This window comes from Phalacrocorax carbo, chromosome 13, assembly GCF_963921805.1.
Source record: "Phalacrocorax carbo chromosome 13, bPhaCar2.1, whole genome shotgun sequence".
Lineage (NCBI taxonomy): Eukaryota > Metazoa > Chordata > Aves > Suliformes > Phalacrocoracidae > Phalacrocorax > Phalacrocorax carbo.
This window is the reverse complement of record NC_087525.1, coordinates 2,036,931-2,061,953: the sequence shown is the minus strand read 5'-3', so window position 1 is coordinate 2,061,953 and position 25,023 is coordinate 2,036,931. Positions and strand designations below refer to the sequence as shown.

Sequence of the window (25,023 nt, the reverse complement as noted above, 5' to 3'; positions counted from 1 at the left end):
GAATATTTCCCCCTCATTACAAACCATTAAGCAAACCTCATGAAGACAGAGGTCCCAGCCGTGCAGGTGGCTCTGGTGAGCCAAGAAGCTGGCAGGCAGCACCTCCTAAGCTTTCACTGCAGGCAGAAAGTAGCTGCTCTTCCAGCTCCTGTTGCCCTTGCTGGCATGGAAATCCATGTCCATGCTGGTCCCTCACTATGACATACCAACATCCCTTGGACATACTACTGCGGATACAACATCAGCCTCAAACCTAAACAGCTTGCAGAGAATAATTAAGGTTTTATAAAGAACTCCATCTGGACCAGGTTTGTACATAGAGATAGTATCTTCTACTGGACTCAGCAGTGTAACATATATAGCTAATTACACTCCAGGCAATTTTTTTCTCAACCTTGACTTAGTTTCAAGGTTTTCTGCTTGATTTCAAGCCTGAAGGAAGACTTACAAAACAGGAATATGCCTGTGGTCTCAGACAGCCCTGGCTGCAGCAACATTACCACTACTGCATAGCCAAGCAATAGTTCAAATAGCCTATATGCAGTTCTGCTACATAAATCGCTGTACCCAAGTATGTCTGCATTTTATAGTGCAGGGAAATAACTTATTTCCCTCCTCTATTAGGTATCTTCAGTGCTGCCAATGATGACAGCAATGTTCTGACTGGATGGAGACAATCTTCAAAGCCAGTGTATATTTGGAAGTGGTCTGATAGCGTTTGGGTAATGAAGGACTCCTACAAACAGCACGCTCACAGCGGGTCACAGGGAGCTCTCCTCGTCACTGGGTTTACAATGAGCTGGTCAGAAATGGAAGAGCTATCGAGGAGAAGGAAGGATCTCGGGCATCATAGCTCATCAACAGCAGGTGAGCCATTCAGCATTATTCCCTGCAAGAGGACAGACCTCCAAAGGAGGCTGTCAGGACCGGAGAGAGCAAACTATAGACAACATAAAGGCAGAGGTAAGATTAAAAGACTAATGTTGAGTCCTTGTCTCCAGACCCAGGATCTCTTAGAGACCCACAGATGGGCCTTTCCCCCATCCCCGCTTCTCGTTGTAGGCAGAGATGCAGCTTGGAAGTGCTTCCAACAGAGGACCTCACAGCATTCCCAGGTTGGCAATACAAATACAAGCTACCTAAGCTACCAACATTTGCTCCTGTCTCAGTGTCAAAGCGCTAGGCATTCAAGAATTAGAGAAAGAAGGAAATCTTAGCAGAGCATTATTTGTGCCTAATAGTGAGCTTCCAAAAAGCCTTATAAAAATGCAGTCACCTTCTCTACTCTGCAGGTCACTCTGCTGGAAGTCATACTAAAGCTGGACACTAGGCAAACGATATGTGTATGGATCTTTTTTAAGTAAAAATAACTGCTGGATTTTATTTGGCTCACATTCATCAAAGCCAGAAAACACTGCAAAAGGTGGTTTGTGGAAAGGCACATCTCCTTGAACAAACTGGAACATTTTGGTTTGGAAAAATCTGTACTACTCTGCATCAGATTTTCATTTCAAACACACCGGAGAGATGTAACACTCCATTGGAGTAAGAATTACAACAGTAATTAAAAGACATTTACGTTGTTCCACTTCTAATGTGATGGCTGAGATCAGACACATGATGAATTCTGAATCTGTGTGTTAATCGCCCATACAAATCGCAGTTAATTAACTAAGAATATAACATAAAAAAGAAGCAATATGGAAATGAGTATTTCTTTGCACAAGGAATCATTTCTTTACCAGGTTCTGCTCCTATGCTGTTCAAGGATAAACTGATATTAGGGGACAAAGCTATAATGCTTTATCACACTAAAAGCAAATAAAGACTATTTTAAAACATGGTTTCATAACATTATTTTTCCTCTTTCAGAACACAACATGTATAACAAACACATTGAGAAAAGATTTAATTTCCAAAATAAGTTGGAAAAGTAAGATAATTTCCTCAAAAATATCTCAGTGCCTGGAAAATAGTTCACAGGCTTTCTGGTTACCTCAGCCATGAACCTCCTCTGCAGGAATTAGAAGTGCACATTTTCTGCATCCCCACCCTCTCTCTGTTTTCTGGCCAGGAAGATATTTTGGGTAGGACTTTCACATCCTTCGTGGATACCCTCGACCGTCTTTCCAATGAGCCACGGCACTGTCAGGTCAGCTGCCGCTGGAGCCAAGACAGCTTCATTCAGGGAGGCATTGAAGGGATTTTTGGGCAAATTGCCGTTGGCTCACTGGCACAGGAGGATCAGTTGCTCCTAGTGCTGGCTCAGGGCATGTGGACGGACACAGTGGCTCGTGGCAGGGGAGGACTGAGACCAGCCCCTTCCCAACTGGGGACTTTTCCAAACACAAACCCTTTTCTCTATACAGGGAAGATCCAACTGTCACGTTGAGACATACCAATAACGGGATGAAAATGCCTTCTCAGCTTAAAACCCACCTGACTTTGAAATGTAGTTTCGAAGACGGAGACATTTGAGCCTACTCATTTCTATTGAAACAGGGTAGGACAACAGAAGATGCAAAGACAAAGAATCGCAAAATGCAGTGAATTTGTTAAATCTTTATCCAACCCTACAGAAACTGCAGAGTGGAGTTTAAAATGAAATCATAACCACTTCGTTCACAAGATCATTCTACACAAAGCTGGAAATTACTATCAATGGAAATGGTCTGCTTTAGCCACTAGGGTAGTTCAAGAAAAGCACTTGTCTAACGCTCCGCTGTGCAACTGTAATCTGCAATGAGCATTACATACCGACAGCACAAGGTTGGAGGCAAACCTTGCCCAACACGCATGATGCTGCAGTTCCCCTGGAAACTGAGGTTAATGCTAATGCTCAGGTAAACCCAGTGGAACCGTCAAATCAAGAGTCACGATCACATACTTGTTTGTGCATCTTTAAGTATAAATAGGTTATTTGTATTCCAATTTATTAAAAAGGAAGCAGCATTTTTGGCTGCTTTTGCTCTGTTTTATTAATAAAAGATAAGAACGCTTTGGCAGATAAAAATCTTGATGAATCCTATCTAGTTGTTGGTATGAGCTGGGCCACCAGCACCGCAAAACTCATCTGTTTAAGACTTGTCTTTCAAGCCCAGCAAAATTAAAAAAGATTCTCAACACATTCATTTTTTATTATAAAATCCCTAAAAATTTATTAATAGAGATGAGTAAATATGGCCAAAAAATTACTTGGGGTATAATCTTACATCTTGTGAAGTGAAAGGAAAACCTTTCCTCAAGTCCAACCATCACCCAACACCACCATGCCTCCTAAACCATGCCCTGATGTGCCACATCTACACATTTTTTGAACAATTCCAAGGAAATCAGATACTCCAGTGTATTTAGGGTATTTGGAAAGGGGAATGGGACAGGGATAAAGGGCTCTGTTCAGTAGCGCCCATCACTATTCCAGCAAGGATGGAACAACTATTTTTTAAATGCTAATGTCAAAGTCTTTAACACACGCATTAAAACAACAACAAGGGACAGTGTGGTAATGAGTCTTCCTGATTTGATGCTTTAGTTTTACATGTAATTTTTATATCTTCCCATTAGGGAGGCAGTGCAACACATCCATGCTTTTCTCCAGCCAAAATACTGTGCTCCAAAACCAGCTGAAGGACAGCCTAACCTACTAGTGTGACTGCTCGCTACCAGGGAGAGGCGGCAATAGTCATGCACTCTGCATTACGTATCCCAGACCTGCCTGCAAGCTAATTCCAGACAAATATTTATAGCAATCCTACGAGAAAATACATTCATATAGGGCCAATGAGGGAAAAATATCCTTTCACTGATGCCTTTCTATACTTCTGTTAAGAGCCAGAAAGAAACAAAGGCACAGCAAAACCTGGGAGTCTCCCAGTTTCCTGATAACATCACTTACTGCAGCTGATGTACTAATGTAGCCTTCTATTTGCCCATAATTAAGGGGAGAATATTGTGTCAATAAAGCAGGAGTTGAATACCAGCTGTGAATGCAACCCCCATTGTCTTCCTCTACTCGGAAGGGAAGGAAGAAGGATTTCTCTTAAACCACAAAAATATCTACAGTAGCAGCAGCCAAAACTAGACCAGCTGGTTTCCTACTGCTTCATAATGCTCGCATATTAGTAAGTCTTTTTAGATATTACAATGTTTGTCAAGCAATAATTAAAAATGGAACAATGCTTAAGCAAATATCATAAACCTTTTGTAACTAATTTGAAGCAAAGATTTGCACAGTGCAGAACAGCAGCAAAAAAAAAATCCAAATCAACAATGAAGTATAATATTATTTGAATCTCTGAAGACTCAAACTATTTCATTTTTAAAATGTAATTGAAAAACTCCATTTATTGGGCTGTACACATTTCCTTTTAATGAATATATGGAAGTGCAAACGCTATTGGACAGGTAAAAGTACCTAATTACAATCTAATTGGATTACATAGTATTCCTACTAAAATTTGTTAATGCTTCGGTGTCCACAGTTTCCTGGGGAAGCTAATGGCAGGTTAAAAATCCCTTCTCTTAGTAAATTAAGACGGCAATAGCTAATCAAAGATCTAAATTTGTCAGTAACTAAATTATATGATGCAATTATAACTGTCCTGTGTACAAAAAGAACATACTAATGAGATTCAATGTCACATCACAAGGCTACGTAAGTTATTTGTTCAATAATAGGCTGTCATCAGCAATTGCATACAAATAAGTATTATTTGTATAAGAACACAGCCTGGAAACCCCAAACAAGATTGGTGCTGGGTGTGTCTTAGAAACTGGCCCTGCCCCTGAAAGCTTACAATCTCGGGCAATGATGCAGATCCCTGAAAATCACATTATCCTAGTTTTATGTACACCTGCACTAAAAGGCAGAAGGGCTTATCCAAAAATCACATCACGTTTCTGGGACAAAGCAGAAATCCCAACTCGTTCTTATACTCTGTGCTTCACTCCAGGTATTTCTGTCAATATTTTATATTTTTCTCTCAAATAAAACAAAATACCATCCTATGTGAAACATGGTACCACTGAGTACAAGCTCTGTAGGTCCCCTGATGTCCTCACCTTCTGGGCCAGCTCAGGGTATGTTCAAACAGCTCATAGTCTGAAGCAAGAAAGCACTTGAAAGCCTGTTAAATCTTACCCAAACATTATAATGCAGAATAAAGAGGATTTAAGAACTTTTAACTTTTTTTCCACTGCTACCCAGAGCAGTTGCAACTCCTCCTCTCCCACACTTCCCATTCCCATGCACTCCCCCTCCCTCCTGCCAGCAAAACTGTTTGTCCAGCTGCAGTGACAAGTGCACATTTAGGTTAAAAATAACCTAAAGGGTTATATTTATTTTTCACATGTTGTGGGGAGTTAATACTTAACTAAGATTACTTCCCAATACAGTTCCTGTGTCACTGGACATAGAGGTGTGCACCAGGATAACAGGAGGGGGACAGAGCCTTGCTCCTGCCAACGGGACAGCACGAGCAGAGGCTATGAGCCCTGACTGATCCTACATCCCCTGGGAAGGGAGTTACAAAGATGACGTTGCCAAACTTTCCTAACTATGGATAATGCTCAGAAGATGCAGAGTGTGAGACGTTCAGGTGGGAAATGAAGGAAAACTTCCCCGAGAAGGTGTCCCTCTGGGACAGGGCACCAGGGAGGTGGAGGTTGTCTGCCCTTCAGGGTTTCAAGACCTGTCCAGACAAAGCTACGGCTGCCCTGGTAGTCCCTCTTCAAGAAAAAGGTTGGAGAAGACTTGTTGAGGTCCTTTCCAACAAATGCAAGCCTAGGATCAATACAGACGTGTCTGGTCATCATGGATAGACCACTTTAGTTTCTCCAAAAGAGTTTTACATGCAAAGCATGGCAGCATTCAACTGCTTCCCTAATTCAGATAAAGTTTCCTAAATTCTCCCTATAGCTACACTTTTGCACTATCCCACACAGGGGAAATGGGAGTCATTACCTGCAGTGTAAACAGAAGGTGGCCTTACTCATACTACCAGTCTCCACCTTAATAGTATGCATCATTTTCAGTTGGTTTCCGCATCTGGCATGCTCCTCCCTCCTGCCAGGAACAGATAATACCATGTAATCCCTTCCATTAAATATAATCAGCTTCCTTCAGTGGGCTTTTAGAAGTGAAAAGTCAGGACTGCCCACCACCAAGGATGAAGCGGAAAGCATGCAACACCCCCATGGGAATACTTTCTATTTTAGCCAACAGACTTTGTAAGGTGAGAGCATCAACCTCAGCGCGTGCCACAGGCAGCGTCAGAAACATCAGCAACCGTAGTGTAAATACACTATGCACTCTCCTGGACGCCCACGAGTCACCCTGGCTATGGATGTGGCCATATCGAGTGATTTTTTTCAGCAGTTGGTAGTGTCTCATGATCCTATGGACCAAATATGTCACGTAGATATTGAGGCTATAAAACATCCCTCTTGCTTACCTCCTCTCTTGGCAAAAGGGGGATAATCAGCTCCCTCCTCTTATGAGAACAAGGTGGGATTTTCTTATTTTGGATTATGGTGCTGTTTGAGGCTCCTGGCTAAAATGGTGGGCATTCGTGTGCACTTTTATATATATATATATATAAAAATATTAAAATGTATGTGTAAATATATATGTATATGTATACATGAGTGCGTGCGTATACACAACATAAGATCAATAGACTTTAGGCAAAATTTGCTTCCCACTTAGAGGGCTGAGCAAACACATGGGGGCTTTAAAATGTCTGCCTCAGCACAGAGGGATAAATGAAAGAGGCAACAATTTTCTGAATTCAGATCAGTGGTTGGAGAGGCAGCCAAAGGCAAAATGATACTCATCCATCACCTGAAAAGCCAAAATAAAGTTCAGCACACATAGCCATAAAAAGAGGTAACTAGAAGGAAATCCTGAACACAAGTTACCTTCAAGGCACGGAGTTTCCCACTATTCATATTCCTCCCTGGACCTGAATTTCTGCCCCAACAGTTCGATATCCCCATGTTGGCTTCACAACCTAGGAGAAGCCCTTGTACAAGCTGCTCAACACTGAATACTGCTGAACATGTTTTAAATGCCTACTCACAAACACACATGCTGGACACTGTTGTGGGCAGAGGGATGGAGAGAGATCACACAACTCCACCGTCATTGTGGAAGGAAGGAATTAATTAATCTGCTGAGCGACAAACCACTCTGAAACGAAGCAGACACAGAAGCGGGACCATGGTTTCTCCTAATTATTCCCTTCCAGCAGAAAGCTTCTTTCTGCGATTCCAATCAGTCCGTAATTACTGTGTCAGGACGAGCGCTGCAAGGAGCACATGTGGTCTGTGAGCGATGCTGCAAACCCTCAGGTGCCGTGATCGCCAGCAGTGCCGGCATCACTAAACTGATCCGCAGCCACTGCGGCTCCTGCTCAACACCTATAAAACAACCAGTGTTTATATTCCTGCCAAGGCATGAAGAGATGTGACAGGCTTTGATAGCAACTCATGTTTGATATCTGTGAGCAGAGGTATTATGAAAACACAGAACAAAGCAAACTCTGCTCTTTGGCAAAGTGTATCTGACAACAATAAATCTATATTCGGGATCTCTTGCAATGACTCTGAAAAGAATCACAGAAGTGTTTGAAAATGATGAAGGACTATAAAAGCACAGGGAAAATGGCAGAGAAGAAATTAAAAGAAAGAAAAGGACTCTGAAGTGGTTCAAGAGACTCATCAAACAGAGAATATGGGATCTAATCAGATATTAGAGAGTTTTTAAGTGGAAAGTGTGTCTTACCAAGGGGAGAGTGGGCCAGGAAGGCAGGAGAGCCACATCCCACCAGTGCCTCTGCTGCCAACACAGATACAGAGGGGTACCTGGGCAAGCGCGTGGCCCTTCTGAAATGGGGCTGGTAACATTTTCACATCCAAGGACGATTATCTCAGCCCATTTAGCCCAATTCCCCAGCATCTCCCGTCTCCCACTCTACCTCACCACCCTACAAGTGCTCCTCCCTCCAGCCTGCTCACATCCTCTAAGGATGAGCCCAACCACAAAGCTTTGGGCATCCCACTGAGTTCCCAGCACAAGTCCTTTGAGAACTCACTGACATTTGCTCCTAGCTCACTGGATTTTCTTCTTGTTTTCTGGTATAAGCTGTTAGGAACATGGTCCTCTCCCAACGACTTTCATAGGTACATTTACACAAAGTGCCTTTTTACTGGGGCAACTCTACACAACTTTTGGTGATGCTTAGATTACTCTTTTAAGAGTAATTTCAGAAGTGTTATACTCATGCTTACACGTTGGGGATGTAATTTCTAGAGAGCTTTGCCGAGGAGATCTCTTTAGGGAATTAACGCTTTGTTCTGAGTGGCTCCATATCTGACAGTGTTACGAGCATCGCAACTCAATGGCCTGGCACGCCAGAAACCACTTACCCTCAAATTTTGGCAAATTCCCAAATGCTGCCTTCTTCAGCACTGATACTCTGCCACAAATAAATCCTTCCCTTTGCCTTGCCCATGAAAGAAAATCTAAGGTTAAAAAGACAGGTCTAAGTGGGGTGTGTTGTGTGAATTTAATCAGCCATTACTCCTGCCCTCAATGCAGGTAAGGCAGGCAGAGCACCTGAGAGCTGAAAAACAAACATAAGAAATAAAGACAATTCTACTTCTTCAAAGCTAGCAGGGAATTTTCCTTGTTTAGATCTCTGCATTTAGTTTTCAGTGCTATCTGAGCTGCTCAGCTGGCTTCAGATGTCTTGACTTCAACTCAGTTTCCATCACAACAACAATTTAGGGTGTCCAGGACATGTCATGGGAAAGCAGGAGACATCTTTACAGTGGCATCTGCACTTTATGTTCTTTAGAGAGGCTTCAGACTACCCTGAAAAACCAAAGAACTAACAAAATATATTCAAGCCTCTTCACACACTCCTTTTTTCCTCCAGTTAATTAAAAACCATACACTATTTACATCTCATTTCCTCCTGCTGGGCGTCAGGCAGAGACTGAAAAGAGCATACCTTCACAAAACCCATTTCAAACACTGATTACTTTTAAATTCTGAAGTAAAGGTTTTTGCAAATAACTTAGGAGTGAGTCCAGTTGGCAAGAGCCTGTTGTCTGAATGGTTTTCATTGCAGAAATGAAAGTGCTCCTGTTCTGATTACATTCAGAAAGAAGATGCAATTCATGAAACATAGTAAGTTTTTCAGACGTGCAATACCGAGAACTTTGTTTTTTAATTAAAACACTGATCTGCCATTTTGTCAGTTTATTTGGTATCCAAGTGCTTTTGAACACTGGCACTAAAATAATATGAAATCCATATTTGCCAGAAACCTTTCGAACAGATAAGTACAAGTAAGTTACAGCCTTCTTTACAGCATCAAACTTGCATAAATATTGGTCATGACAGACTCCATCCGAGGTATCACAACACATTGGAAGCTTACCCCTTTTCTTCCTCTGACTTAACCGAGTTGCCACTAGCAAGTGGATTTATGGGTAGAAGATTTACATAATAGATAAGTTTCAGTTATTTTGTCACTGAGTATCTGCAAATGAAAAAAAGCCAGTAAATTTGATGAAACCGTCTACAGTCCCCAAGAATACGGCAGCATTTTTCAGCTCCTATTGAGAATTTTGCTGCTTTTAGGAAATATAACCGATATGTAGCATTAACGACTGTTTTAAATCAACGTATCACGGCAGTAATACAAAGCTATGGCAGACAAAGGCTCGATAATATACAGCTGTAGCTGCCCTGAACAGCCAATTCTTAACTTTAAACATTTTCCCACAATGTAAAAAAAATCCCAATTCAAACAACGTCCATGAAATGAAGACACTGAATGGCTCGGCTATGAAAGTTCAAAGGCGATCAAAGCCATGCAAATGTGTCAAGAATAAAGATGGCGCCCTGAACACTAAATTAGCAACGTATTTTTTTATCAACACAGACACTGTCTGCAAAATAACTACAACTGGAGCGCTGCTTCTGGCTCCCTTGGACTTGAGTTTCATCCCTGACAGCAAATATGGGGAAATGAAGCCCTTGCATGCGAAGTCACACCCGTGCCCTTAAAAACCTTACAGGGCCCTTCATGACCACAGAATACACCACCAGGGTGATGAGAGGAAGGTCTGATCAGAAAAACAGCCTCTGTGGTGGCTACATATTTGTTTTTAGGGACTGCTTCTTGGCAAGAGGCCCCACAATGGTACAGAGCAGTATCGCCTCTTCACGTTGAACAGCTTTTTAAACCAGGCCAATCTGCATGTTTATGCACAGGAATTAAAAGGATACAAACAATACAGTCCATGTGAGCCAGGTGCAAACCTGAAGGCCAGACTCTGGTATCAGACCCCTGACTGAGCTGATCACAAGATCCCAGGAGAAATAACTGGGGTTTGTCATTTTGTTCAATGCACCACCAGGTGCCATCTCCATAAACGCCTTCTACCTTACATCCCCCACAGGGAAGGGGAATGCTTTCCTCTTAGTCCTCTCTCCATTTGATAAACTAATGCCCCGCTACTATCAGCCAGCTGAAAATTTAGCAAAGCTTAAAAGGAAGAAGAAACAAATAAAAAGATTTCCAGCTGTTCTTACCTGTTTACTAGTACTGGTTCAAGAATTCAGTTTTGTGAGGTTTATGCTCCCTGAATAGGAGGTGGCAAATAATTTACATGCTGCTGGCCCAGCCAGTTATTTTGGGAAATGCTGTGAAGTTGGGTGTCAGCCCCAAAACAAGCATTGTTACATATAGGAGGACACCAACCCTGCTCAAAGGAATTCTTAATTCCAAAAGGTAAATCAGTGATCACAAATGGTGAATAGCTGGGAAAAAAAAAAAATCTACCAGCAAAGTCAGCAGCGTAGTAGATAGACATGTTTTCTTCCATCTGTTTTGTTTTTCCATATATCAAATAAAACCTCAAATACTATGTAATACAGCACATGGCATCCCCATCTGCTACACCAACACCTCTTACTCTGAAAATACCCATGCAACAAAAACGAGAGTGGAGACCGCTTTCAGAAAGAGCCACCTACTTCCCATCAGCAACTTCCAGCAGTTTTATCAGTCACAACAAGCTCCACAGTGCCTCCTGATTTCCCACAAAGCCACTCTCCATCCCCTCCTGTGTAAGCCCACACATGCTGTCTGCTCTTCTCCCCCGTTTCCCCTCTCCAGCTGCTGAGAGCTCCACTCCTCCAGGGATGTCCACAAACACAACAGGAAGATACCCTCCACTGATCAACACTGTTATAGGGGTGCCCTACCTTATTTTGAGCCATGTGATAGCTAAAAATGTATGCAAAATAAGGAAATGATAATTAGCATGACACTTAGGGAGTATTTAAGAGAAGAATACTTTTAGTTTCACTATTTGACATGTATTTCTTCACTGCACAGGCACTAAATGCAGCAGTCCTGCTCTGGATCTCCAGACTGAACTAGACGTGCTCCTGATCTCCGTTTTGCCCACTGTAAAACAATATAAGACAACAAACAGTGCCAGCCTGTCAACAAAAGCATTTTGGGCATCCTTTACATGCTCTGTAAACATCTGTGGAGATCTAGCAATGATCTTTAGCCATGCGGAGAATAAACCTTACCGCTGATGTTGTGCTGCATGCTAATGCTGCACCGCAGATGCGCTGCCTCCGCAACGAGGATATCCTCTGCAAAGGGATGAAGGGCCTTGGTTCAGGATTCAAAGGTAGAGCTAGCAAGAGAGTATGATGAGCAAGGGGAAGGGAAAAAAAAAAACCCTGCTGCTAAATAGCTTCCCAGAGAAGCATGAAAGTAGGTTTCAAGCTAATTTCAAGCTAATTGTCTATGGAGACAAACAGCTTTCCTGCAAACACCCAGGGGAAAAAAAGCACTGTTCACATCCAGAAGCTGAGGGCACCAATACCCGAGAAGCAAGTTCTCTACACCGGGTATTCCTCACCTTTATAATGGCCCTAGAACCTTCCATATTTTTATTTGCAATTTTTCTTCTGTAAACTATACTAACAGCTAGTCTACTCTGAGGCAGCCTGATGCTAAAGTATTTCCTTAGCCCTTAACAAGGATAAAATTTTGGAAATTCTGCACACTTCTACGGTTACCTTAGAGAGTCAGAAATCCTACAGACACTAAAGAATGTACCATAAACTGTTCAGGGGCAAATTTTAAAGACTAAAACAGGGAGAATGAATTCACAATTTAAAAGATACCAAAACACAGTAGATGCAATTACTCTTTGTTGATCTCTTACTTGTTGGGGGGGTAGGTGGGGTAATACAATACAAGAATAAAATAAAAAAATCCTTGCAATTGAGTATTTTTTTCTTTCTTCCTAATATTTGGGAAGCGCAATGGGAATAGTGCAATTAATTTTATTTTTTCCTTTAGAGCAGCTAAGAGCTAAGAAGTGCGAATACAAGATCACTGAACTACAACAAATGAGATTGAGGGTATCACTTGCTGCTAAATAACTCTTCGGCACTCCCATATCCCCTGTGCTACGAGCCAGTTTGTTCTCCCACACCAAAGAGGACCCAGTGAGACTTCAGAAAGTCCAAAGAAGGTAACAACATTTTCCTGGGATGAAGCAGCTGCCTTACAAGGGTAGGCTGAACAGGTTGGCAATCTGCAATCTGGAGAGGAGAACACATGGCTTCAGCAAAGCGGCAAATAAAATGAATACAGAACTTTTTTCACCAAACGTCACATTATTACAAAGGGGGGTGGGGGGAGGAGGGGGAAGAAATAATAATTTTAAAAAAGAAACTTGTAGCAGATAGGTTTAACATTAAAAATATACCCTGTGTGTTGGGAAGATCTGGAGCCTACTGCGACCAGAGATGGTGGAGGCAGCAGGATCAGCACATTGCAAAGGGAACAAGCACATTACTCAGTAGATGATGGTGCTGTAGCTTGGCTGAAAGCAAATTCCAGTAACATTTACTGACTAGTTACATATTAAAGCTTATTGCTGGGAGATTTTATTTCAAGATCACTTTACTGGAAGTTTATTGAAAGCGATGGACTTCAAACATAGGGAAGTACAACTCCTCCAATGCAGAAAGGTATAATCAAATCTTTAAAATTAATCCATTGTAACTCAGAAAGAAACCCTGAAAGATGAAGGATAAAAATACCCTTAAAAATTATGTTTTTGTGGACACCAGGAAAGGCAGCATGGGGTGATTTCACTTCATCAAGCATCTCCTAAAGTGGCTTTAGAGAAAAAAAGAGGATGCTTGCTTTGGCTATGAAACACAAACTGATCATTTCTGTGACTGTCTTAGTACCAAGCAGCTTTTTGTTCCACAGTTAGTACCAGGAAATAGTCTAGAAGAAGAAACTTTGGTATATTGGCAAGTCAAAACCAGTCCGTTGCATTTTAGTCTGAGGAAAGATCATGTATTGTTGAGACCATAAATTAATATAAATGGAAAATACTATTATTGCATTCCATTGTTTACCAAACTCTGCTCAAAGCAAAGCTTACTATGATTAGCAAAGTTCAGTCCTCTCATTTATCAAAACTGCTCAAGCTATATTTCATGCATCAGTAATGGGTTCGAAGACATGCATAAAAGGGGATGAAAAGGAAGCTCTTGTGAAGTAATTATTTTACAGCTACTCTTAATATTAACTACTTCAAGGGTTGCATGAGAAAGGCATAATCTACTTATAAATGTGTTTAAGTGTCATGGTTTCTCAGATTATCCAATTCTGCAATTAAAACAAATGGAAAATATCAACAAAATTATTTTCAGGAATATTGAAAAACAACTTAAGTGCTTCATTTGCCCTACATGATGATCATGCTACTTCTGTATCAGACACAACACATGTATCACTCTGAGCTTGGGCAAACAGGTCCGTATAGTTTTTAAACATGCACTTACTCTGACAGCTTTTTCCTATAATAAAATTAATTCATACTATTGAGTTTTAAATAATTTTACATACCTGAAAGTTATTCTCTGCAACGGAACCTGTTATACGCAGGATACGATCCCAGACTGTAGGACTATATTCAGTGACCTGAATGCAGCTATTCACAGCTTTTTGTAGATCTGCAGTCTACGCCAGACATCATCCAGGGACAAACAGATACGGCTCAGGCTCTACAGGGGACTCATGGCTTTCCAGAGGGCAGCCAGACTACTTGACAGCACACACTCACGTTTGGGCTGAATCGCTCCCCTCTGATCCAGCTGTACCATGTAGCAGACCAGCCTTAAAATCGCACAGGGTGCCTAAACCTCCAAGTGTTATGGGAGCTGCTTTTGCCAGATGTGTACTGAACACTCTCCAAGAATTTTACTGGGCTAAGTAGTATTACAGACCTTTATTTCTCCAGGTATTCAACTTCATTATAAAATAAAACTAGCATTCATGTTTTCTCTTCACTCCATTTTGTAAATTTACCTACAAAAAGTTTTCAAGTCTTATTCCCATTGGTGTCTCTGAACTTAAATTGATTCCTAAGTTTTCCAGGCACTGCTTTATAATGCCGATGCTGAAGGAAGAGTTAGAGTAAATGAGTAATCCAAGACTAAAACCTTTGAGCTATTCTACAATTAACTGGGAAATATTCTAAATAAGGAGAGAAAAACCAAGAGATTCATGCGATGCTGCTGCATTTGTTTCCCGCCCTCTCTCCAACACGTCGGCATGCACACCACAATACTGTACTGAAGAAGCTTCCCTTTGATTTTACAGGAATGTTATGTTTCATAGACTCCCAATACAACCGCCAACCACGCTTCTGCGTCTTTCTTCCATTCCTGCCTCCAGGACAGACTGTAGTATCTTCACTGAGCAAAATCGCTTAGCTGGATCCAGAAGTCATCACCACTTTCTGTCTCTCTGATCTAAGAAGTGCTGCTAGAAAAGACAACACACACCGATGTCTCTCCTCTGAAGCATCTGCAGGTGAGCCAATAAAGGTAACAGCAATATTAAACCAACTAACAGGGACCAAGGGGAAAACTCTGGGTGCTGGGTAAGCACTGTGACAAAACTAACCTACAATAAGCTTTATAGGAAAGAAACAAACCTTCAGTTTAAGATTTTAAAAAAGTAAAAAAAAGAAAAAACAAACAATACCCATCAAATGAGCCACAGAAAAAGATGTTAAAAAAACCCCAAAACTTAAACCGCAACACTTTCTATCCTCAAGACCGGCTAAATGCTGAAGATGCCAAAGGCAAACAAACTAAACAAACCGTTTTGTTAATAACAAAACAAACAATCCAAAGAAACAGAAAAAAAGAAACAAAGTTTATTTTAATTAAAAACACTAATTAAGGACTTTGAGAGACAAGGCAGATTTTCTCAAGAACAAAGGCAACACAAACACCCCAAGTAATGACAGCATTTTAGGAAGCAGCAAGCAAGTGCTAGGGATTTCTTGGTTTTAGTAACAGCTCAAATCAAAGAAAGAAAAACCCACACTGACAATTCCTGGAGGCAGGGCTGGTGCTTTATAACCCAACAGAGCCACTTAGCAGCAGCACCCATCCCTCACTTCTTTGTCAGCTCAAATTGCAGTCACTCCTAGCCCAGGAACTGAAACACAGTAGCCTTGAAATGAATATGCTGATCCAATGAAATAGGAAAGGTAAAGCATTTCTTCAGAGAATCAAATAATAAGTTGCCAGAGCTTGCACCTTCCTTATTTATAAGCTATTTTTTATTTCAGTCTCATGATTTTTAGGAACTGGACATGTGGGACTTTCTTTTCTTTCAGGCATTTTATGTTAAGAACATTGAAAGGAGGGGAAAAAAGAATGAAGAATGAAACTTTCAAATTTTGGGTCATAGCATTTAAGTCAGAATAAGACACTACCTCTCCTCCTTTGTTACCAGGGGTAGAAAATGGAATGTATAGCAGAAAGCATCTATTTCCCAGATAGGATTGGTAGCTCTCTATACTAAAGACTTTACAGTGGTGAAAGCCTCAGTCAAAGAAACATTTCAATGGACAGTGAAACCCCTGAAATACTAATCGAAAGCCAATACGGACACAGTTGGGGGGGAAGTCACACGCAGAAATGGGAGAAACAAAGTATACGCAGCACAGTTCTGCAAGCTCATGAGCTCTTCAAAAGGCAAAGCAGCGAAGTGCTGCTTACAAATAGACCATCAACAAGCAGCCCCATATCTGCTTCTCACAGCCTCATCGCTCCCTCAATCAGCTTTCTCCATAAAAGACCACCAGTATCATTCCCACGCCACGTTAGAAAATGTCTCTTTCCCCTGCCAATTATTTTTCATTGTACCTTGCTTGCAATATTTCCCTCAGCTTTGCTGCACAGCTAGAAACCAGCTGAAGTTCATGTGATTGAAAATAATAAGTCAAAACAGAGGTCAGGATAAGCAATAACCCTAAAGCTTTTGTACACAGTCAGCTGTTACACTTTGGAAATGTTAGTGCTCCTACAGCTCTCGTAATTGAGGTGGTGATTTGAATCTTGAGGCACCAGAACTGCATCAAGATTAAAAAAAAAAAAATATCACTATATTGGAAGGAAACCAGTTTAAGCACTGACTTGATACTTAAGCAAAACCAAACTGATTTTCTTTTGCTCAGTCGTTTTATTTCCATTTCCCACATTAAAAGCGCAGTTCAAAGGAACAAGCTACCTTGGCTGGTTTCTACAGTCAAGAGCAAGCTGCAGTACCTGAAACGCCCTCAACTGTACCAGAATTTGTCCATCAAGTACATAGCCTGGCTTCTGGACCTTCTTATTTTCACTCAGAAAAGGTGTACATGTAGAGAAGAATGACAACATACCATTTCCACCAGGGTTGTGTCACGAGGATGCTTCCTGCATACCACCAGTCAGGACACAACAGCATGCCCGACCCTGGGTTGAAACTTTTCATGGTTGGTCATTCCTGGCTACATTATGCCACTGAACTCCTTACTGTTCAGAAATAACTAATAATCCAGTAAGTATCAATACACCCCATGACAAATCATTCTATATTTAATCTTTTTTGCCCTGTTTCCATAACCAGCTCTTATTTTTGCCACTGAGTTCAACAAGCCTGTTGACATTTCAGGTATGCAATGAACCCAGGTGTATGAATTTTTCATTTTGCCCTTCCCACCTCAGACTATTCTCTCTTTGATTAGACTCTCTCTTGGATAAAATTCCACTGCCCTGTGCTGCACGGTCAGGACCTCCCTACGCTTGTACCTCCTGAGCCACAGAGACGCCATACTGAAGATGCTCCTGCCTACTGAACAAGGAGGAGAAAAAAGTTCTGCTACATCTTGTCCCTTGTCCTCGTCATTTTCTCTTGTTAGAGGAACAATCCAATTCCACTTTGTCACACCACCTGTCAAAAACCATAAAGGTCAGAAGAAAATATAGGCAGTGCAAGGGTTTAACTACTTTCCCTAAGGATCTATCCATTTATCTGCTACCAGGTACATTAGACTGATCTGTGACCTGATATCCGTAAGTGATATCAGAAGGTTTTGAATCCAGTGGCCGAGTATCTAAAGTCAACTTCTTTCTGAGGTATGTAATTGTTTTCAGAAGATCTGAGCAAACTTTACATGAGCTCCCATAACTGTTAGATGGGAATACATGAATGTAACATCCTTCTCAAAAGCTTTTAACAAGTCTCTGCAGTTTTAATTGGTAACTGACTGTTGCCTTATTTTACCTTGCTAATTATCCACATTACCAAGCCCCTTGTAAAGTTAGGGTAGTGTCTGGGGCTGCAGCTAGCAAGCCAGGGAAGTATTTCCATAGGACTCCATTAAAAAAATGGTGGCTGAAAATTCAAACTCAACCAAGCTTGGCAACAAATTGATAAACTACTGCCTTAATCATGCTGTGCGGCACTGGTTTTGTACAATTAGCACTGCTGATAAGCAGAAAAGCTTGAGAAAGTCTTGTGCTGGCTTTTGAGGGAACACTCTTAGTTTCACCAGAAAAAAGATTTACATAATTTACAGTTTAAAAACTTCAGCTTGCGCTTTCTTCTTTTTTCTAATATGGCTTTCCTGAAAACATGGACTGGTGTTGAGTACAACTCCACTGAAATTGGCAGCCTTGAAAGAGCGGTCTGGCACTGGCACAGGCTGCCCAGAGAGGTGGGGGAGTCACCGTCCCTGGGGGGGTTCAAAAAGCATGTAGGATAGTGGCACTTTGGGACACGGTTTAGGAGGCCTCGGGGTGCTGGGCTGACAATTGGACTTGATGATCCATGGGGTCTTTTCCAACCTTAATGATTCTGTGATTCTACGATTCTATGACATGTTTTTGTGGGAAGTTTTTATTCAAATTTTGCCCTTGAGAGAATATAATTGCAGATGCTAAGGAGACCTCTCAAATAAATATAATATTCTTAGCACATGATGAATCCACTCCTTTCACAAGATCAGTGCTCCCCAAAACTGCCCGCAAAAATACCACTTACCTCTGTTCATCAGTTTATTCCTTAAGAGGAATAAGAACTACTGTACAATAGTAACAGCAGATAAATTTCCCCTTACTAGGAAGACCTTTTGTGTTATGAAATGAAGAATTACAAAGTTTGAATTCAGATGGGTGGGGGTTTTTTGTCTTTTGGTGGTTTCTTTCTGACATCTCATAGTTCCTTCTATCACCCATGTTACTAATAAATAAAACCACCTTTGAATTTTAATATATTTTTGCTTCTTTCAGGATCGTGAGATAATACACTTGGAAATCCTATTTGCTTGGCAATGAGCAAGACAAAAATCCTTTCTTGGTGTACAGGAAAGATTCCTAATCACCGGAGTCTAATATTGAGCTGGGTGGCTTGGGTAGAGCCAAGATGCACCTGCACATCTCTTGTCCAGCCACCTTACTGGACTCCCACACTAATGCTATACTTGCGGATGGGAAGAGGAGGGCAGCAGGCTCCCCACCACAGCAAGTCACCCACACACCAATGTTTGCCTGGCTGCTAACGGGTGACCAAGGCAGAGATTTCAGGCACGCTGGCATTCAGCCTGTTATCAACCTACATAGGTGGCAGCAAGTTACAGGCAGAAAGTAGTCAGCCAGAGCAGAGGTAAACAAATACAACAACAAAACCCAGCATATTTTTAATATTCGGATCACACACTGAATCAACAATGTTATTTCTGAGTGATCCGAAAACACCGCTTACCGCCTTTACTATTTTAAGATACTCATCTAGCTTCCTCAAAGAGGCGACTCAAATAGCAATTTGAGATATATGGATAAACAGGTATATTTGGAGAATACCACTCTACCAGGGGATTAGAGACATCATTGTAGCTGTGAGTTTATTCTTAATGAGTGGAGTTTTGTTTTCCTTGTTCTAACACACTGAATTTAAGTATTTGTTGGAATCAAGGGGGAAAGTCTGTGATTCTGCTTTAAATTGCAAGTAGCATCAAATTTTGCATTTAGGCACTTGGAATTCTGTATAATGAATACTGATAGAGGAAAAAATTAACTGCTGATTTGCATTTAGCTATATATGTAATGGAAGCCAATCTGAGAACACCAGTGCTTTAGAAAGCCATGTCACTGTCATACTTGGAGTGTCAGACTGAACAGTCTGCATTTCCAGATACAACAGAAATAATGATCAGTGTTTTGTCTGGTGTAAAGCAAGAGTTTCAGAAAAACACACCAAAAGATTGGATGTCAAAAAATTGTAAACAGCTATCTTAAAGATGAGGCCACATCTCATAAGAAGTAGCCCTACCTTCCTCAGTACTTCTGAGCCAGTACCAATCCAAGGGTTTGGTAGCTTTTTCTTCCCAGGCCCTGGTTAGACCCCATGCTGTTTTTACTTAAGACCATAATAATATTGAAAAAATATTGTAATCATTCTCTTGGGGCAGGCTACTTCAAAAGACCTGGGTTGTCTTACTAAAGATGTCATAATGAACCAGAAGGAGTCAGATCAGAATAATTAAATTTTAAAGTCTTCTAAATTATTTTTTTAAAAAGTCCTTCCTACAGTGATTTATCCCTTTAAGTTTGCAATCTCCTACAGAGCAAGCACCAGCTGAAGAGCCCACGTAGACTAATGCAGTAATGACAGTAAAAACTTTTATTATTTACAAAGCCAAAGCAAGAGTACACATACAAACAAGTTACAGCAAGAGATGTCAACACAGCTGATGCATCATTACAGCCCAAAGGCACTGTTGAGCTTCACACTACCATAATGCATCCTTCATTCAGTCTTTGCTGCAACTTCATTTTTCAACAAGAAATACTTAATGGCCTTGTAATGAAGTGCTGGCAGGTACATCAAAAAACACTTTTGACACTCTGGAGGTAATGGAAATCTACCTCCTAAAAATTGGGAAGCCCTGACTTAAAGTGTTTCTCTAAATGAAAGTTGGATGATGCCCCTTGACATATCTTCACCACCTCCAGTATCAGTGCTGACTGGGTATCTATTCTCATTACAATCATCAATTGTTAATTTCTCTCAAAATAAACCTTGAAATGATCAAAGTTATCATCAGACTTCGTGGGATATTTACTAGCGTTCACCTTTCTAGACATTTATGACATTTACTTACCATTTAGCCAAAAGAACAAACAGATGTTTGAAGTGGTTTGTTAGCAGCAGTGGCAACAATTGAAGACAGTAATATGCCCTAAATTGATCCGCACACCCCTGAGACCTCTGTTCAGTTAGGTCTAGCTGAAACGGTTCCCCAAAGTCAAGCTGTGACCTTGTGTGTCACCACACTTGAAAGGATCTAAAGCCAATTACAATCACAACTGCTATTTACTTGTGCAATAATGAGAAAATACCTAAAAGTCACTTGCTGGCATTGGAAACCCGATTACATGCCTGACAGCTGCCAGCGGAAAAAGGTGCATAATTATCATAATTTTACAATGCCAGTGGGACAGGAACAGACTAACAACAAATGCAGACACCTCTTTCCTGAAGAAAGATCTCTCTGAGGACAGTTAGAGTAGTGACCTTACTACTGCCCCCAATTTAAGCAGGAAAAAAGGATTCAGTAGAACTAAGTGCCAAGTGGCGATCTGGAAGTTTGCTCAAGAGAAGAGACTTAGTACATGAAAAAGCGACTAATAGTAAAACTGATAGTAAAAACTGCTGCCAGTAGTATTTCCTATTGGAGTCAGTTGTACAAACAGGTTGAAATGGACACAAGAACAGCATGACTGTGCAGGACTACCTCATGTCATGCTCGTGGTACTGTTGCACCCGGACCCTTTTAGCATTGCATTTCTAAGGGGAAGTAAACAATAACAATCCACTCATTTCCTTTCCTAGGATTCAACCATCTCCCCTCTTTCTCTGCTCTTTCCAACTTTACATGCCTGTACTATCGCATAAGCCCACAGCTTATCCGAATTCATCGCCATCCCCAACCCCCCAAACCTTTAATGGGACAGAAAAACAGCCCGTACAGCTATACGGATAATGCACCTACAGGGCAGGAAGGTATGGTGAGGAGAGGGTGGACCAACACCAGCTTTCCATTTGCGCTCATATTCCCCTTGGTGGACTACAGGGAAGGAGATAAAGCATCTGAGAGAAGAGCAGCCCAACACATCGCCTGCAGCAGCCAGGAGGTCTCGGGGCTGGGGCTGTCCCTGTGGGGCTAGGTGTGACTTGTGCAATAGGCACATTTGCCATGTCATTTGGGATTGCTCCAAAGCATTTGCTAATCATTCGGATTACTCTGAACCATAAACTGTGCCACTGGTGAACCAGCTATGTTGTGGCCAAGGATTTACCTGTATTAAAAAGTACTTGTAAAAACACAAGGTTTGTGCAAGTAAAAACAGCACATCCATCAAGTTCTTTAGAATTATGGAGAACAGCATGTTCTTCACCAAAAAAAAAAAAATAGTTCTCTTCCTGTTCTGTCATTTCTGCCCATTTGTTCTTTCTTTCTCTCCCTTTCTGGTATTTCTAAAAGGCTTTCTTCTGAACAGGGACTCACATGCCTCATTATTATGGTACCATTTTTTTGTCTTTGTATTATTTTATCCCATCTGTACTCTTCTATCTTCTCCCCTACGGCATCTTTAAACCACAAAACTATTACCATCTCCTATGAAGCCTCTCTGCTTAAGATGTCACCATAAACTCTTATCCTCAGGATCAAGGAGGACTGCAATATCATGTATCCCAAATCTCAACTATTAGTCTGAATTTAAATAAAAACATATTTATGTTGTACACTGCAATGTGATTCCCCTCAAGTTATTGTACAACCCAGGCTTTTGTCCAGAACATTCATAAAAGAAACCAGATTACAGGAGAAGCACCAAAGACTTAGAGCAGAACAGTGCCATTCAGGGTTTTTCCCCAATTTTCTTTAGTCAGTTTAGTGGAAAACAATGACTTGTCCTGAAATAACACATAAGCTTTACTTACAGAGTTTCTTTTGAAGACTTATATTTCAAGAGTCACATATGCTCCTCTAACCAACAGCCGTATCATGAGATTCGGCAGAATCATAAGGAAAGCTATGGTATTAGTTACAGGCACCTATGCATAAGGTAGCATAAACCACTGTATTAACGTAGGAGATTCCCTACACAAACAAACCTGAGTGAAAGAATCCGGTGAAGCACTTATTTTCCATCTTCTTCCTGCTCACAGTGGCTAAATTCTGTACTATAACACATGCCATAAAGAGTTTAATTAATTAAGAAAGTGGAACATCTAACAGAGGCTGCAACTCCAAAGGAGAGATGAGAACACTACTGCCCAATGAAATCCCACGTCATTCAACATCAATGTTCAAAAGTTATCTTACTTTTGACAGTTGCTGTTCGGGTGCAATTGTAGAGGATTGCCAGCTCCCCAAAGACTTTGCCAGGTCCCATGGTGCACAGCTTCACACCTTCTTTTGTCACTTCAACCTTCCCATCTGTGAGAAAGAAAAAGACCAAAAGACATTTTAAAAGAGAAATTAAGCTCTTTCAGACTCAAGTTTTGAAATTTATTTGATTATACTGTTAGTGAAAACACCAGCTTGAAAACCAAGTAAATGTATTATGAAGGACAGGGCATAAACTCAGAAAAAGGTTTAAAATGACTGTTGCACATATAAGCTTGCACAGCTTGAGTTTTCTTAGTGGAGTATCAGTACGGTCAAGAAATACTCAGTACACTAAGCTCCACGTAAACTTTGTTTCATGTATTACACTTTCAGGTAAAATTTTTCTCCAATTTTTATGTTAAAAAAGGAAAAGATTTAGATATGTAACACTACACATGATAACCACAGAGTAATTTTGCTCATTTTCACTGTGTAACTAATCCCTGAGAACGCTCATCCATGAATAACACGGCTATCATCAAAAGGAAAATTACTTTGACCCATGGCCATTAATTAATTCCCACCGCAGCGTACCTTTCCTTTTTAAACATTTCATCTTACGAGAACAAGTCTGCTTCAGCTGCTTACCAATACTGCACCAGGAGGAGACGCATGAGGGGGATTTAAGAGCAAAGCTTGAATGGAAAGAGAGCAGCTCAGGGCCAGCCTGGGGGCTTCGAAGGACATATGAGGAACAAGAGCCAGGAGAAGGGAAGGAACTGAAGACAGCCCCACCACCTCCTGCACACACGAGTGATGCCACCACCAGAAGCAGAATACGCGTCTGGGGGGAATGCAGAGTTACTGTGCCAGTGGCCACTATTTAGGCTGTAACAAAGTGCAAGACAGAAAAGCGAGAATTTCAGATGTTATCAGTCACTAAAAAGCCTCTTCTCACCCCATGCTGGGAAGCAGGTTGTTAGGGGATCCTGCTACACCAGCCCCCAGTGCATCACTGACTTGCTCTCTGCAGGTCTACATGGGGCAAGAGGGAAGGTCAGCACCTGCTGGCTCGTACCTGCCTCAGGGCTAGCTGCATTTGCATGTCGGAAGCCACACTGGGCCTCGAATGCTCGCAAAAACGGGTAATTGCAATTAATTGCCTAAAAGATTATCTAGCCCTACCTCCCGCAGGGGGATCCAGGGGTACTCACCTCAAAACAAAGCCATTCGCACAAATAGAAACTTCTCCTACGTAATATATATGCTATAAAATACAGTCCTGTCAGCCTTATGTATCCACGTGTAAATCTACACCCCGACAGCCTCAAAGAGCGACTCCAGCCCAGCCGTGCTACTCCATGGAAACAACACTCCCACAGGAAAACCCAAACTTTGAAGACTCTGAAGTAAACTTAGACACCATATACCCACTAGACACGTCATAAGGTAATACAAATTGAGCAGAAAACTTCAAATATTTCCACAACAGAATGAAGAGGGTAACGTTATATAGAGGTGAAAGGGAGAAGGTACCACCTTGTCGCGGCTTAGCGGCAGCCCAGCCCCACACAGCCGCGCGCTCACTGCCCCACCGGCGGGACGGGGGAGAGAATCAGAAGGGCAACGCCCGTGGGCTGGGATAAGAACGGTTTAGTAATTAAAATAAAACAACAACAAAAATGCAATGGAAAGGAAAATAACGAGAGGCGCGAAACCCGGGGGGGGGGGAGGGGGGGGGGGGGGGGGGGGAACACGCACGCGCCGCAGCCACTCACCGCCCGGCGCCGCGCCGCTCCCGAGCTGCAGCTCCCGAGCCGCCCCCCCACCCCCCACCCCAATATAGTGGCCATGGTGTCACGTGGTACGGAGTGAGCATCCCATTGGCCAGTCGGGGTCAGCCGCCCCCGCCGTGGCCCCGCCCCTCCCAGAGCGCGGGAAGCCGGAAAGGCAGCCGCCCCCCCCCCCCCACCACACGGTGAGGAGAATTAACCCCTTCCCAGCCAAAACCAGCCCACATATTAAAACAAGGCAAACTTTAAAGGGTGCCTTTAAAGGGCACAAAGTATTTTGGAGGGAAAGTATTCTTATACCGTCTGGTGCAATAGATAAGACCTATAGCTGAATTAAAAAGTTAAATTAAAAAAAAAAAACACAAAACAAACCCTTATTATTTATTAAACTAAAAGTTACTGTTTGATAAATATCATGACCTAAAGGTTA

The 25,023-nt window shown here is 41.7% G+C and overlaps 1 protein-coding gene across 2 annotated transcripts in view; it reads right to left on the bottom strand.

The window, feature by feature from the left end:
* The window catches only part of PRKG1 (protein kinase cGMP-dependent 1), a 532,210-nt gene that overhangs the window by 308,730 nt on the left and 198,457 nt on the right, over nucleotides 1-25,023 (bottom strand). For both annotated transcript variants that reach the window (XM_064464568.1, XM_064464567.1), the window contains exon 3: nucleotides 22,795-22,908. In XM_064464568.1, coding sequence (XP_064320638.1) covers nucleotides 22,795-22,908 — 114 coding nt within the window. The remainder of the gene's footprint in view (nucleotides 1-22,794; nucleotides 22,909-25,023) is intronic.